The 16,999-nt window shown below is 47.0% G+C and overlaps 1 protein-coding gene across 2 annotated transcripts in view; it reads left to right on the forward strand.

The window, feature by feature from the left end:
* CNNM1 (cyclin and CBS domain divalent metal cation transport mediator 1) overlaps positions 1-16,999 on the forward strand; it is a 51,757-nt gene that overhangs the window by 31,332 nt on the left and 3,426 nt on the right. Inside the window, exons 7-10 of one of the 2 annotated variants that reach the window (XM_079794257.1) lie at positions 10,749-10,909; positions 14,362-14,545; positions 14,695-14,844; positions 16,304-16,405. In XM_079794257.1, the coding sequence (XP_079650383.1) occupies positions 10,749-10,909; positions 14,362-14,545; positions 14,695-14,844; positions 16,304-16,405 (597 nt within the window). The remainder of the gene's footprint in view (positions 1-10,748; positions 10,910-14,361; positions 14,546-14,694; positions 14,845-16,303; positions 16,406-16,999) is intronic. The other variant, XM_079794258.1, reaches the window with a different exon arrangement.

Consider the following 16,999-nt stretch of genomic DNA (forward strand, 5'->3'; position numbering starts at 1 on the left):
CGTTATATTGACTGGGCTGCAAAAATATTCATCGTAGGCCGCATACTATGAGTTTGACATGCTTGGGCCACACCCTACAGTTGTCCCTGCTGGACTTTCAGCCATGGGTCCAGCCACCCAGCATCTTTCACTGGCCAAGAACCTTGGCATGTAGGTCAAGGGAGAGCTAAAGGCTGAGCCACAAGGCAGTAAACTCTTTTAGGATCTCACCTTAGCAAATTGTTCCTGCCCTAGAAGCCAGCCTGTAGTTCTATCAGCCTTTGAAGGTGATTAATGGGATGATGAGTTTGCCAGAACACTGCCCGTGACCAAGGCCTCAGAGCTGAACTCGAGGTTACAAGTAAGTCACTCCGGCTTTCCTGTGCAGAGTAAAGGGAACAGAGCCTGCACTGTCTCCTTTATCTTGGTGCCGATGGCCAGGGAGACCAGGAGGACCATGTTGAGCCTGGCACTCTGGAGGAACTGGGCCTGAGCTCAGGGTAGCCAGGAAAGCAGCCCACAGGACTGGGCAGGTGGAAAGAATGCGTCTTTGATTGCTTGGCCAGGGTATGCATTTAATTTGCAGCCCAGAAGTGTTACGATTCTTCTTGAGATGATGGAAACCCCAGTGTATCTCACGACATTAAGGGCCTGTTCCAGTATTCTTTGATATCTCGTATCAGAGTAAATGATTATCAGGTATAGGGCTCCACACACACACACTCCCCTGCACCTATGGGTCCTTTCAGTAAAATCATCTGATGCTGCAGAAGCTGCCGACTTTGATGTGCCATCACCTGCAGACTGGCTTCATTTAGCTCCTTGGAAGGGACTTGGAATGACCATTTAAGAGAGGTGAAGACAGATTCCCATGCAGAAACACCACTTGATCAGGGTCAAGAGTAGGGAAGGACTAAATACTGCTACACACCATACCACACCGAGGTCCCAAGTGATGGCCAGCACCATTTCAGACCCTGTGGGGAAAGAGAGAAGGAAAAGGGGACAGTGAGAGAGGTGCTCTGGAGCACCTGTAATTGCTAAGAAGTGACAATGCGTTCATTCACCAAGTTGATTCACATTAAGATTGTTGGAAATGCTGCCTGCCATTCTTGTTTCCCAAGCCTCTAGCAGCACATAGTTCCTCCACGGAGGGAGCTCCTAGGAGTCCCAGGCAGGATACAGCCTCCTCAAGGATGCCCCTAGCAGGAGCATGCATTTTGCTTTCAGCCCTCTGGTTGGTGAACAGATACATGTGGCAGCTGGGAGAGCCTGGTGGGAATGCAGTGCTGGGCTCCCAGCAGATTTGCTGGCTCAGAGAGAATGCTGCTGCGGATGCACACTCCCCACTGGGGCACTGCTGTTCTTGTCCTTGGCAGGTCTGCTTCCCTCTAAAAGTATTATACATCTTTTTGGAAGACCTTCAGAAAAGTATTTCCTTTCCCTCTTTCTGGAGAGTGACTTTGTAAGAGGGTGCAATCTCCATGTTTTCAGAGGCACGATTTCCTTTTGCAGAGAAATGTGATGCTTTGAAGATCCAGGAACAGACTGTCTCACCACTCTTTGTCTCTCTCCTTTTGTGTTTATCTTTCCCTTCACAATTCACAAACCCTTGGCCCTTGACTCTTTAGTGCCCGTGTCTGTGTCTCGTACCTTCGCCTTCAGCAGAGGGGACTCTCTGGCAGGCTCGCCAGGTAAACATGCATGGGTGTCTTGGGTCCCCGTAGATCCAGTGAGGTTTGCAAGAGGCCTTTGGTCTCTGTCACTTCACTGTCCCACATGAGAACAGTCTCTCCCAGAAGGCATTCTGGTGCCTAAGGCACAGCACAATCCTATCTAATCCTATCTAATAAAAGAGTAATATGAAAATTGACCATCACTCCATCACAAAGATGGCTGCACCCACAGCTAAGGCCAAGTTCCCATAAGGAGCCTTAATGAGCAATCAGCAGGGACCTGAGGCTACACCCTCCCCCGTCCCCATGGGGCTTGACAGGGGTTCTCAGGCCACGTCCCCCGCCCCAGCACCGGGCCAGGGGACCTGAGACTGCGCCCCCCCCCGCCTGGCTGGGCTTGACAGGGGAACTCAGGCTGCGCCCCCACCTAGGGGGGCTTGATGGGGGACCTGAGGCTGTGTCCCCCTCCCAGTGCTGGGCCGGGGGACCTGAGGCTGCGCCTCCCTGCCTGGCGGGGCTTGACGGATGACCTCAGGCCATGCCCCCCACCCGGCAGGGCTTGACAGGGGATCTCAGGCCATGCCCCCATCCTGGCACCGAGCCAGGGGACCTGAGGCTACACAGCAGGGCTTGACAAGGGTGGGACTGGCCAGGTCTGGATCTAGCCCAATGGGGGGAGGGGCAGCCGGGTCTGGGTCTCACGCAATTTTGAGGTGCATGTGGGTGGGCAGGGACTTGACTCTCTGGGTCCTGTGGTGAGACCGAGACTCTGACAGGAGGAAGGTTTTCATATACATTTTACTAATTTTCTTTCATCTCTGACACTTCTATTATAGAGAAAGGGCAAATAGCAATATTAAATTATTTCCTCTAATTAATCCCCTTTTAATGTGCACGAATTTCATGCACCGGGTCACTGGTGAACAGATAACACTCATTTGCACATACAGCCCAGGCATTGCTAGTTCAGTGGTGTCACTTGTGAATTTAGCTCTCAGGGTTGTATCTGTGTAGGTAAATAGAGAAATAATGGGATGAGAGATGATGTGAGTTCTTCCTCAACATTTATCTGACTGTAGAATGGAGAGGTGAAGAGTGCAGCAGGAGAAAAATAGGAAGAAACAATAGAATATTATGCCTTATTCCTATTTTTCCTCCACCTTTCTTTCAGTGTGGTCTCTGCCTCTAGCTAACCACTAACCCATCCTCATTATCTTCCTAGTAATGTTACCATGTGGTGACCATATTCCCTCTGGCTCTGTTCACACAAAGGATGCTCTATGTAAAATTTCAAAACAACTTTTCATTAGATTTAACCTCTCATTAATTAAATACAAGTTACCAGTTCTTTTTAATTGGGTAAAGCAGCTCCTCATAGAGCTACACAGTAACTCAAAGATTAAGTAGAATGTAAAAAATCTGAGCAATCAATTAAGTGTTTGTATTGTTTTCATCTCTAGAGGTTAATCTCTTAGGCTCAGGGAATAAATAATGACCAAACCAAGAATTTATTTGTTCAATTGCTCTGAAGTCGGAACACAATTTCCCACACCCTCTACATCTGTCTCTCTTATCCCAGTGCTATGGTAATGATTCTGAGGCCCCACCATATTCTCAGTCATCAAAAATCCAGTTGTGTTTTGCTATCTGCAGAGTAAACCCTCAATATTCAAAAAAGGCTATGTGAGACCTCAAACCCCCAAGTTTGCAACTTCAAAAGTATTTATGTTGACTTCTCCTTTCTCCCAAATCACATTTTCCCATCAAAAACCATCTGGTTCCCATGTTTATCTGTACAAGATACATCAACCACATTCTCAAATTTTCTCTCTCACTTGATGGTGATTTTCCACCAAGAAATAAAATTTTTCTCACTTTGTGAGAGCCCATGCCTTCACAATGACCAAAGGACAGTATGTTCAATATGAGATGCCAAACTGGTGCCTCTGCCAGCTAACTGGTCTACTCCCACATGCCAGCAAAATTAGAAATGACCACATCATGGACCTTCACAATCCTTTACATATGGGGAATCTTGGTGAGTGAAGAATGTGCTATGAGTTTCAGCAAAAAGGAAGATGCCCATTTCTAAAAGATTTTCAACCAAAAGGATCAAAGCATTAAAAAAAAAAAGAAAAAAGAAAGAGGAAAGTCGGGATATATTTTCCTTTTTAATTAACCCTCAGTTAACCAGACAGCCTAGTTAATTGTAACTTCCAGTTAAAGTAAATGTTAATTCTAGTTCATCAGTGTTTATTATGAAAACCTTCATGGTAACCACAGAGATTTAGGTGTCTAATTTTTTCAGGGCAGATCCCCTAGCAGGTACTGAGACTTCACATCCAATTGGCTGGTGCCATGTGCTCCTGGAAGCTCTTTTAACCACCACCACCCCATTTTCAACCCAGTAGTAAATAGGTGAATGACAAGGAGGTGAGAGCAAGGCCAGCTTATTCCAACCCTTGGTTTGACCAGCACAGTGCAAGAGAATGAGAAGTGGGGATGCCTTGCTTCTCCTTTGGCTGGTTCCTCCATACCTTCTTTTGTCTGGTCTCTGTCTATAGCCAACCACCAAGCCTTCCCAGCAATTGGGTGACATCTTCATACCTATATTATGGTATTGCCACTGTCACTCTTGCTTCTGCTCCATATCAGCAGCAGCAATAGGAGTCATAGGAGTGTTGTGGAAAGCAGTCCTGGGCACCTTCTGGCCACCTTCTGGCCACTATACTTGATTTGCAATCCAGATACATATTATGTATAGTATGTCTTACCCCCATCTTACACAGGCAAGAATATAAATACTGGAAATTAATAGGGCCTTTAAGTTTAAAAGGAACCGTCATTTTATTTGATCCTCACAGCCACCTTAGGAGATGGGCAGGAATTATTGTTGGGAGGCAATAGGTCTGAGAAATTAAGTCATTGGATCGGTGTCATGGGTGTAGTAAGCAGGTAGAGGGATGAGGACTAGAATCCAAGACTCTTAGGTCCTGCTCTCCCATAGCCCAAGACTTTGCTGCCCCTCTGAAAGTAGGCGTTTTGTGCCCCTCAGAAGGTTGTGATTTGTTTGCATTTTGAAAGCAGATGTGCTAATGAATATGGTGCTCACACTGGATTGAGGCCAGTGGTCCCTGCACCAAATATCAACCATTACCCATAATGAGTTTCCTTCTGTTTGAGCCTCAGTTTGAAATGAGGAGAGCAAAGTGGTCTGTGGATTAACTCCAGAGTAGGGTGTAATTAGCCAGCTTTGCAAGTGTCTCCAGTTAAACGCAAAACTTCTGATCCACCCGCCGAGAGTATGAGGCCCGCTGCAGTTATCATTCCCGCTCCCCAGATTCATTCCTTCCTTCTTCTCCCAGCAGAGATGATTTCACAATCCTTCCGAACCCACAAAAGCACAGAGGCAGGAGAGAGGTCGGGAGCAAGGGTTCTTTTTCGATGCTTGATTGTCCATCTATAATGTGCTTTGAGATCAATGAGGTTAGAGTTTTCTCCCAGAATATATGAGGAGTCCCTAAAAATAATCGTTTTACTTTGTGAAATGTGGTAAGTGGAAATATTCCTTTGGGTTGGCTCTTGCGTCGTAAACATTTGGGAATCATTAAAGCTTCATGTAACGTGAGCGAGTTCATCTGGGCTCCTAACTTGGGCTGATTTGCAGAGTTCACATTGTAGCTTTGACGGAGTGCTTTTGACATTTGGTTGTCTGATGTTGAATATTACCCCAGAATGATGCATTTTTATAACCCTCGTTTGTACTCTTATAAGCCTATGTAATTAAACTCCCCGTGCAGTGTGGAGAACACAGATGGCGCATGGCACAGTGACCATGACCAATGTGGACTGTTCCCCCTTGTGCCTCGTTGAATGCTCCAAAAGATGTAACCAGGCAGCCACTGAAGCCCACTTTCCCCTCAGATCCTCAGACTGAACAGGGGAGTGGGGATTCTTCTGTATTGTGGGTCCTTCTCCCGGGATAGAGTTGTGATCACGCTCCTGATACAAGTGTCACAAGTGAAGCAAGAGTTCCAGAGCCGTGTATAGGCTTCCCCAGCCCCTGCCTATCAATGAAGAGTGAAAGGATATTCCATCCAGCCCCAACTGCAGTGGCAAATCCTCTTCCACCCACCCCCAATTTTACCACAGTGTTTTCTCCACCCAACCTCAGTAACTCCAATTTGCCACCTAGGACAGATCTGTCTTGCAGACTGACTAGGCCAGTGGTCGGCAAACTCATTAGTCAACAGAGCCAAATACCAACAGTACAACGATTGAAATTTCTTTTGAGAGCCAAATTTTTTAAACTTAAACTTCTTCTAACGCCACTTCTTCAAAATAGACTCGCCCAAGCCGTGGTGTTTTGTGAAAGAGCCACACTCAAGGGGCCAAAGAGCCCCATGTGGCTCGCGAGCCGCAGTTTGCCGACCACGGGACTAGGCAAAGACTGCAGAATGAGTTCTGCCACACTTCTCCATGGCACCTGGAGGTCTAAAGTAGAAAACCCTGGCCCCCTACCACCCTATCTTTCCAGGGCTATGATGATCAAGAGTCGACAAGTGACATACCGGCTGCTTGGCCTCACCCCTGTTGAGGGGTCCTGTGGTCAGATTTATGCATCACGGTTTGGTCTGTTCCCCCTTAGGCCTCTTTGCACTACAGTTAGGATTTCCCTCCTCGCTTTGCTTCCCCAAGCTGTGCCTCTGTGCTCTTAGGAAATGCCAGGGAGAATTATACAACTTGAACTAGTTTGCCATGCTGCTGGGACACTCGTCTGTTACTGATTTCTTCTTCTTTTTATTAAAAGCATGTCCATGTCCCTTGCTCAGAAACCTCTGCGTGTATGGGCACAATTACCAAAATGCCGAGTCATCGCATCCCACCTATTGAGGAATGTCAGGCTCTGGGACATGAAAACATTGATCTTGCACAACACTCGATTAGCTGAGACTTTGTCATGAAATGAGGGCTTCTTTCCCTTTTAAAAATTACTTTTATAGACCAGAACTCTGTAAGATGGTTAGAACTTTTTGTGTTTGGAATCCTTTAGGGTTTTATGACTAAACCTTCAATAACATTGTTTTTACTTTAAAAAAAAAAGTTTCTCATCCCAGCACAACAGTGATGTTGCTTGTGTTTGATATGCAGGTCCTTGTGAGTGGCAACATGCAGGTCCTGTGCTGGGTTCAGTGAGGAGAGCTTTGGGGGGAACCAGGATGTAGTAGCTGTTGCCTCTGTTTCCAACAGGGAGTAGAAGTGATTCAGGCAGAACCTTCTGTGAATGGAAGTTGTTTAGTAGATAAGACGGGGCTGTGTTTCCCTGTCATCTCCCTTGAATGTACCTTGAGTTGAGACCGCAGGGATGAGAATGTGGAACAGCACATGTAGGGTATGTGAAGCACATGTCCAACCAGGCAAAGGGAGGGTGCTCAAGGAGTGAAACTGAAGCCACAGGCCCTGCTCACACTCTCTCCCCTTGTTCTAAACTGAATTGAGGACAAGACCCACCAGGTCAAGGTACGGTTTCTGGATTCCACTCACATGCCAAAGAAGCCGCTCTCCTGCAGGACTCCCTACCATTGCCAGAACAATGTGCCCAAGGAAGCACCATCAACTGACTTAGTCAGCCCCCACCAACAGTGATGGATCTAGCCAAGCCAGAACTCATCAGTTTGTTTTCAAGGGACCGGGACCAGAAATGAAATACATACTTTTCTGCCCAATTCTACTGCCCTTTACAATCACCTTGGTGCTTCGCTCAGTTCTCCGTGGCACCATCACTGTCCCTCTCAGTCCTTGGTTACTCTGGAGGAGGCTCTGACTCAAAGGAGCCTGTTTCACAAGCTTATTAGACAGACAAGCAAACAAACAAACAGGAAGTTTTAATGCTTCCTGTTGCCTCTTCCTCAAGATACCAGGCCAGCGCCTGAGGCTTCTCGGTGCCCTTTGATTCTCATTGCCCATGATCTCACTCTTCGGCTGCCCACTCCTAGCTTCTTAGAGATATTAGCTTTCTCAGAATGACTTTAAGGTGCAGAGGAAAGGTTTTCTGATTCCAGGATGACTTGAGATCTCTGAAACCTTTTCTAAAATAAAGTTTAGATTTTAAATTTAAAAATGTCTTAAGGGACTCATACGTGCTGAATTTATTCATTCTACACATTTTTATTGAGCACCTACTCTAGGCCATGCACTGTGCTAGGTACTGGGTGTACAATGATGACCAGAAAAGACAAGGTCACTGCCCACATGGAATTTTGTTAAATTGAGTAGACAATTAAAACTTGTGAAAATGCCTTGAAGGACTGAACAGAGGGCAGTGATAGAGGAAAACAGAGGAATTTTCTTGGGGTAGCCAGACCAGGTCTTCAGAGAAGGTGGTGTTTCAACTGAAACCTAATGACTGAGAAGTGAGAGTGGTTGGGGGAAGGGGTGAGTATGGGAATGTGGGGCTGGGGAGCTGAAGGCTGGGTGGGTAGGAGGTGGGATAAGAGGAGAAGGGGGAGCAGGGGAAATAGTATCTACTGAGGTGGGAGATGTTTGCATGATTGAGGATCCCCAAAGCGGCCAGTAGAGCAGAGCATGCAGGGGAGGGGAAGGGAATTGCAAGATGAGATCCAACAGAAGAGCAGAGGCCAGGTCATGGTGGGGCTTAAGGATCACAGCGAAGAGAGTGGATTTTATTCAGATTCAATAGGAAACTGATTTGTGTCTTTAAAATGTGCTTCTGGCCGCTGAGGTGAGAACTGATTATAAATAAGATTATAAGTGGGGAGATTATAAGTGTGGGCCAGATGAGAGTGATGATAACTCCGACTTGAGTAGAGTCAGAGAGGCAGATGGGCTTATTATGTCGGAGGTGGAGATAAGAGGACTTGATGTGGGGCTGATAGAGTGGCAGGAGTCAGGCTGACTCCCAGGTTTCTGATTTAAATAACAGTTTATGTGAATGACATTTACTGAAGTGGGGAAGACAAGTGAAATCCTTAATTCTATAATCCTATCAAGGCAGTGATTATTATGGTTCCAATGAGAAAATTACTCAACCTATTGTTGGTTTAATCTTTCTGAAACACAGTTTGCCAGACAACAATAATAGCTTGGCAGCTGACCAGATCATCAGTGCTTCAGGACTCACTCCAAATAGATGCTAATAGGATATTTTGATTGATAGCAACATTATCTCAAGAGACCGAGTTAAATTCCTGAAGTTCTACCCTGAAAGAACAAGGAGGAGAACCTCTGAATGATTGGACTCTTCATTTGAACCCCTGCACTAAATCTGTGCTATGAGAAGCTGAGATCTCCAATTCCTCTTTTTTTGAGAAGAAGTGCATTGTAGCATCAGTTGGGACGCAGAGGGGTGGGAGGGTCTTATGCCCAGGTTAAGATAAAGCTAGCGTCACCTTCAGAACCTCTCTTATGTTAGTCCTGGGGAGGGTAATTCACATAGTTCATTTTGAAACCAAGTAACAGAGTCTTAATTGAATTTTCCCAAGAAGCAGTTCTTGAAAATAGAAAAGAAAAAAAACGGACTGAATATTCAGGAGGCCTTATTCCTTCCCTACCCTCATTAGGCCTAGAGGGTGCCCTGACCTAGCCCCACACTAGAGGGCCCCACTTTGGCCCTCCTAAGTCCTGGCCCTCTCTGTGGGGTGAGGAATTTGCAAGAGATGTGCCCACCCAGAATCTGTGTTCTTCCTTCTAGACCACATTTCAGATACCAAAATCCCAGAATTCCCCATTCCAAAAGGGAGCTGGAGAATACAACCCATTTTCTGGCACCAAACTCGAAGGAGTTGGACCTGGCCTTCCAGGTTGTCGAGGACAAGGATAGAACCTATTTTAATAGTTTATTAGTGTGATTTAAGTAGATGCCCTATGGTGTGTGGGCCTCCACTTGTCCCGGGCCCAGCCATTGTTGGGGCAGACCTGAGTTATCCCCACTGCAGTGCATCGGTGCAGGGAGGATTGGTTATCCGTGCTGTGGCAGATGGTTTTGAGGGCAAATCTTGGCCTTTCTACAATAAGGTTTGTGAATGGAGTTTATATAAAGTAACTCACTCTAGTAGAAGGTCTCGTGGGCTGGGGTAGCTAACCACGCTCACAATTGGGCCTCATCTGCACTGTCAATGTAAGAACCTCCAAACCGGTAGGCATTTTTATGAGAGTTTATTTGAGCCAGACTGACAACATGCCAGGGAGCAGGATCTCACAATGCCCCAGAGCAGTGGTCGGCAAACTCATTAGTCAACAGAGCCAAATATCAACAGTACAACAATTGAAATTTCTTTTGAGAGCCAAATTTTTTAAACTTAAACTTCTTCTAACGCCACTTCTTCAAAATAGACTCGCCCAGGCCATGGTATTTTGTGGAAGAGCCACACTCAAGGGGCCAAAGAGCCGCATGTGGCTCGCGAGCCGCAGTTTGCCGACCACTGCCCCAGAGAATGACAGCTTTGCTGTTACTCATATACATTTGGAATTAAGGAGGGAATGTAAGGTCAGTTACCTGAAGGTGGGAGAAAGCAAGGCACAGAGGATAGTTAACAAGAGTATGTGCTCCCTTGAGGGTGGTTACCTCCCAAAAGGGTCTGATAAAGAGGGTTCCCCTGGCATTTCAAAGGTGTGTGAACCTCGATGCACAAGAGCAATGGACAGGGCTTGCTTAAACCTTTTTGTAGGCCTGGAGCATGACTGCCCAGTTAGAAATTTATGATCAGATCCACCCGTGAGGTTACTTTCCATTAGCTTTCTTTCAGAGCCCCTTTTTCCTCCATGGCACTTAACCCTGGCTGAGGTTGTGGGGAGCAGGAGGAGCCTGAGCAGAGTGGAGCCATGAGTTCCTGTCCTAGGTGTTTGCTCCTGGAAGGAATAAACATCAGTGGGACAGCTGGGCATTTTTCTGGACTCTGATGGGAGCGGGGAGGACCTGGTTTCACCACCCAGTGTAACCATTGTCTTAAAGTCCTGCAGGACCTCAATAACAGCACCTCGCTCTCTTCCTCTCCCTCTTTCTGGTCCCCTCTCCTTTCTCCACTCCCACCCCTCCTTGCCTTTTCTCCCTCCTCTCTCCCTCAACATCTGCAGTAAACCGCTCCCCTTCACGCTGTAGCGGGTTGAACCGCTCCGAGTCTCCCAACCGTGAGCGCAGTGACTTTGGGGGCAGCAACACCCAGCTGTGCAGTAGCAACAACCTCTACACTCCTGACTACTCCGTCCACATCCTCAGCGACGTGCAGTTTGTGAAGGTAACCCCCCCACACACACCCCCGGGTGGACCGTCCCCTCCATCCTGGCCTCAGAGGTGGCGGGGGAAGCGGGTCAGGATGTGCATCCCATCCCCCTATGATCCAAGATAATGTGACGATGAGGTTAAACCTCAGAAAGCCAGAGCCCGTGGCTCTTGTCCCTGTTGCTTCCAGCCCTGAAGCCCTCTCATTGCAGACCTTCCTCAGAAGTGGAGGTAGGAAAAAATGGGAGAAGAGAGATTCTAATATGCTAGCTCTTACAGTTTGTCGTACTGGCCACATGACTTGTGGGAAAAGAAATGGGAAGTCACAATAGAGTAAGTGGTTCAAATATTTACTGAATGCCTGCACTGCGCTTGGCTCTGTCCAGGCATTGGTGAGTTGCTGGAGTGAACAAGACAGCAAGCTCCTGCCTTTCTGTACCTACTAGGGGGAGAAAGATGATTAACAGATAACCACATAGATAAAACCTAGGTCAGTGATGGCGAACCTATGACACGCGTGTCAGCACTGACACGCGTAGCCATTTCTGATGACACGCGGCCGCATGCCGAGGATGAAACATTTGCTGCTCCTGAGGATGAAACATTTGCGACTAGAGTCTTGGAGTTAGTTTTTCCTCAAAGTGACACACAACCCGAGTTATGCTCAGTTTTTTGGCGAAGTTTGACACACCAAGCTCAAAAGGTTGCCCATCACTGACCTAGGTCATTTCAGGTGGTGATAACGACGATGAAGGAAATGTACAGGGTGGTGGGATAAACGGAGGCTGCTTTAGAAATGGTTGTCACAGCAGGCCAAGCAAAGGGACATTTTTGCTGAGACCTGAAAGGGAAGGTGGGGAGAATGTTCAAGACAAACAGCAGGCAGGAAGGAGCTGGGGATTCAAGGGTCTGAGCACAAGGGCAGAGGCTGCTGTAAGATGAGACTGGAGCGTTAGCAGCAATGTCACCTGGCATTTTAGGCCAGAGTACGGCCTTTGGATTCTCTTTGAACTGGGAATTTTTGATAGGTTTGTTTCTCAGGTCTTTCCATTTGTCTTAGTTCATTCGGGGTGCTCTAACAAATTACCACAGACTGGGTGGCTTAAACAACAAACACTTATTTCTCACAGTTCTGGAGGCTAGGCGTCCATGTTCTGGGTGTGGTCAGATCCGGTGGCTGGTGAGAGCCCCCTTCCGGGTTAGCAAATGAAAACCTCTGATTGGAATGGGTGGTTCTATATAAGGGAATTTGAAAATTCAAACTTAACACAGCTTTTGCTTTATTTTGGTGTTTGTTGGTTTCTCTTTAGTTTTGTTTTTTTAGTGTCAGTTAAGAGATGCTTTAGACTAAAGTTAAAAATTCCCTCCTCCTGATTTAATGGACTAGTTAGGGCCATGATGTAGGCTCTCTTTTACTGGCCTCTCCCACCTCCACCCCGCTTTTTTTTAACAGTTTTTGAGGAACCTAGAGAGAAACTTGTACAAAAGCGGTGTTTTTGTTGGTGGACGCCTCTGTGGCTAGCTGCAGACAGTTTGTGAGGGCTTTCCATGTCCAGATAGAATGAAGTTCCAGAACTGGTTATAAGGTCCAGGAGTAAACTGACTTCACAATGTTACAAAATTAGATAGAAAAGTATGCCTAGTGATTAAGATATTAAAGCTGTGATGAATAGTGGTTAATAAGCTATGAAGATATCAAAGAATCCTTATACTTTTTTTTAAAAAAGTGTTTTGTAAATGTCATTATTAAACTAAGGATATTTGGCTAATGACATAATCTGGCTTGTGTGACTGCAAGCAAGATGTCTCATCACCATCTGGTGGCAGAATCCCTAAATTGCAGGATCGTGTTTTGAGGGATGAAAGTTATAAAATGATAGGAGACGTCACATAGGTTAAAGGTGAACTTCTGGCTAGGACGCTGAAGGCCTGCAACCTCTCAAACCTTAGGCAAGTGCTTCAACCTTCCTAGACCTCACTTCCTTACTCGGAATATAGGCCATAGGAGACCTCTCGCGCCCACCCCATACAGTCATTATGTCCAGCAAAGGTGACAGCACATACCTACGTGCTCTGTAAGCCGTTATGCACTATATAGATGGAAGGTCCGTCCTCATATCCCAACCTCTACCTGCAAAAGCAAGCCCTTTGGGTAACACTAGCACCAGAGCTTTCACCAACGTCTGAAAACATAATCTCTAGTTCCATCTCTTTAGGATACTTATAGTACTTCCAGTAGTGTGTGTGTGTATATATATATATATATAATAATAATATATATATATTATTTCAATAAGTAAATACTTCAATTATGTTTTAAGTTAGAAGCTGAAAAGAGATTGTAAACCAATTTGGTAAAAACAAAAAACAAAAAAAGCGATCAGGAATGAGTTTGATACTGAAAGTAAATAGTAAATTTGTCTGTGAGCTCCCTGGTCATAAAAGCAAAAAGCAGAAACAGTGGATCTTTAAGTTCCCATTCGATATAAGGAAGTATATAATTCACCTAGAGAAAGGAGCTTCTTTCTGGCAATAATTTCTTGAAGGATATAACTATGGAAGGCTTCAAACACACACACACATATTGGCTTCATCTGCAGTTTTGCCAGAGTTCATGTTCTTCATATGGAGGTTTCTTATTTCAGCCTTCGACACAAGCTGGGGGTCTCATTCTTGCCAAGCCCCCACTGACTGACCCTTAGGAAGAGGGCTCTTGGCAATAGTATAAGCCTGTGTTTTAAACTTCTCTGTGGGCAACCACCCTGCTAACTGAAGATGCCCTCTTTCCTCTCCAGGGTCTCAGGTAAAGACTTAGCTCCTCCAGGTGCACTTTAAGAGTCCAGAGCCAGTACTCAAATTGTTTGGGCGTTGTCCCATGCACTGAAAGGTTGCCGGTTCAATTCCCAGTCAGGGCACATGCCTACGTTGCTTGGCTTAATCCCCACTTGGGGGCATGTAAGGAGAAGCCGGTTGATGTTTCACTCTCACATCGATGTTTCTCTCTCTCTCTCTTTCCTTTTTCCTTCCTCTCTAAAAGTCAATAAAAAAATCTTTTTAGAAAAAAACAAAGATAGAAGCATAACCAATGGACACAGACAGTAGGGGGATGAGGGCATGTGCTGGGGGGTGGGAATGGCTGGGGAGAGCTCAATGGGGGGGGGGGGAAAGGAGACATATGTAATACTTTAAACAATAAAGAATTTAAAGTTTTAAAAATAAAACAAAACAAAAAACAAAGAGTCCAGAGCAAATAAAAATGACAGTGGGAACTCTGGTGGCAAACAAACAGGGTCCTCTCCTTATCTTCAACCCCTTGCCTGGTACAGCTTGAGTAAGGCCCCTAGTTCATGGATCCCAGGTCACGGAGGCCTGGGTTCCAAAGCACCCAGGTGGGGCTGCGTCACCATCTAGGGAAGGCTCTGCTCAGCTTCTCCTGAGCTTCTGCCCCTCTCTGCCTCTTCCTTCCAGATCACACGGCAGCAGTACCAGAATGCGCTCACCGCCTGCCACATGGACAATTCACCCCAGTCCCCCGACATGGAGGCCTTCACTGATGGAGACTCCACCAAGGCCCCCACGACCCGGGGCACACCCCAGACCCCCAAGGATGACCCTGCTGTCATCCTCCTAAACAACAGGAGCAGCCTGCCATGTAAGTCAGTCAGGCGGATGGGCCGGGCTGCCTTGAGGTGAGGACAGCCCTGCCTTCCTCCTCACGGCTGTCCCGAGCCGCCCTCTTGTCCTCGTGGAGCCCGGGTCTTCTCCAAAGCAGAGAGGTGACACGCGTGCTGTTCTCCCCAGGCAGCCGCTCCGATGGGCTGAGAAGCCCTGGCGAGGTCGTGTACTTGAGGATGGAGGAGATGGCCTTCGCCCAGGAGGATGTGACAGACTTCCAGGAGCACAGCACACAGCAGCTCTCGGGGTCTCCTGCAGCCATTCCCGCAAGAACAGGTCCGGGAGGGAAACTGGGCCCCAGGAGCCAAGGGGGTCACCACCATAGGGCACTAGGATAGGGGAGCCTGGGATCCCAGCCCCCATGTAAAATGTCCCACCTCCCTATGCCTCCTAACATCTACTGAGCAGCTCCTGTGCACCAGACCCTGGAAGACAGTGTGTTAGGAACTAGGCTTCCACCTGGGTTCAGAGCCTGGCTCCTTCACTTAGGAGCTATGCAATTTGGGGCAAGTTACTTTAACTGCAGATTCGGTTTTCTTGTCTTAATAGGTACATTTCCTTATGTTAATAGATACAAATTGCAGTAACTAGCTCATAAAGTAGCTTTGAGCATCGATGAGATAACACACACAGAAGGTACATTCCAGTGCTTGGTGCCATGCTCTCTAGTGCATAGTTATTGTTAGGCCTGCTTTGCAGATTAGGACATTGAAGTCAGCCATCACTCTCACTGGCAGGGCTCTTCCCTTCCTTTGAGGCCCAGGGACCAGAAGTAATCTGTAGGACTTGTCCTGAAGTCTGAGACTGTATCACCTCCTCTGAGAACTGGAGGCCTCTTGTCTTGATGGTGGTGTTGCTCCGAGCTCCCAGCGTCCCAGCAGTCCTGAGGTCCTTCTGTTCTTGCCTAAGATATGCTTGCCTAAGATATGTTTGAACTTGTAGCTAACGCAGAAAATCTGGGACATAACATAATTACTGTTCCAGGACCTAAATTTAGAACTGATGCTCTTTTTCTCCCACCCACACTGAATTCAGTAGCTAAAACATGTACCAAGACATTGTATCAAAAGAATAAGAATGGAGGAGACGGGATAGTCTTTGGAGCTTATCTAATCCATCCTCCTCTGTGGCACGTGAGGACCCTGAGACCTGGAGAAGGGAAATGACTTGGCCCATCGGTATGCTGCATTAGAAGAGGGCTCAGCCTCCTGGCTCAGGCTGTAGTGCTGTGTCCAGCACAACATTTTGCCTCCCGGGTTAGGTTCTTCCTGCATTGGCACTAAGGGCTGGGCTTCTTCCTGGCTCTGAGATTCTAGGGCTTTCTGCATTCTCACCGGGTTCAGTGGGAGAAGACCTGGCATGTGCTTAATGGTTGTTGTGCCCTGTGGTTTTCCAGGATCTGTACAAATAGAGGAAGGAGACATCACCATCTGTCCTCAAATGTGCTTTTTGTCTGGCAAAAAATGCTGAGGAGAGAACATCTTGTTCCCTTCTCTTTCCTGCCAAACAGGGTTTGAGTAGTTAATTCCTACTCTTGTTCTCTCTCTGTTCCATTTGTGGCACTAAAGTGCCCCTTGCTAAAGGCTTCCTGGGCACTCCTCCCTTGTTGGAGCCACTGCTGCATTAGCACTGGTGCTGCACTCTCACCTGCTAAGAAATGTCAGCCAGAATCCTCCCACCGAGATCCCTGGGTGTGCACGTGAAAACACTTGTGTTCTTTCTTCTTTCCTTTCAGCCTCAGATAGTGAATGTTGTAATATCAACCTGGATACAGAGACCAGTCCCTGCAGTAGTGACTTTGAGGAAACCATGGGCAAGAGGCTGCTGAGAACCTTGAGTGAGTATCTCCTCACCCACACGAAAGCCACCTACCCGCTGGGTAGTAGAAAAAGCATGTTAGGCTCTTCCTCATGGAGGAGGAACCATTGGCTCCTTTTGGGAACCCTAGTGAGGTACAGTCGTGGGAATCCATCATAGGCCCTGGGCTGTTGCATCCTTGATCACTGGGGATCAGAGGATGGGAAAGGCATGATCCCAAGGCATCACATGGGCCTTACTCAGTTCTCTCCAGGAAATCTCCATTCCATTGGCACTAGCCTGGGTTTGTGGCTGTCATCTCAGGTGAAAGGTGCATCCTAGTCCTTCAAGATGTAAATATGCTGCCTGGCTGGTGTGGCTCAATGGTTGAGCATCAACCTATGAACCAGGAGGTCACAGTTCGATTCCTGGTCAGGGCATATGCCTGGGTTGTGGGCTCAATCCCCAGTGAGTGGCTTGCAGGAGGCAGCCAGTCAATGTTTCTCTCATCATTGATGTTTCTATCTCTCTCTCTCCCATCATCTCTGAAATCAATAAAAATAGATATATTTTTAAATGTAAACATGTTGATATCAGTAGCAGGGTACAATGCAGATTGCTTCCTGCCAAACTG

The sequence above is a fragment of the Cnephaeus nilssonii genome (assembly GCF_951640355.1).
Source record: "Cnephaeus nilssonii genome assembly, chromosome: 16".
Classification (NCBI taxonomy): Eukaryota; Metazoa; Chordata; class Mammalia; order Chiroptera; family Vespertilionidae; genus Cnephaeus; species Cnephaeus nilssonii.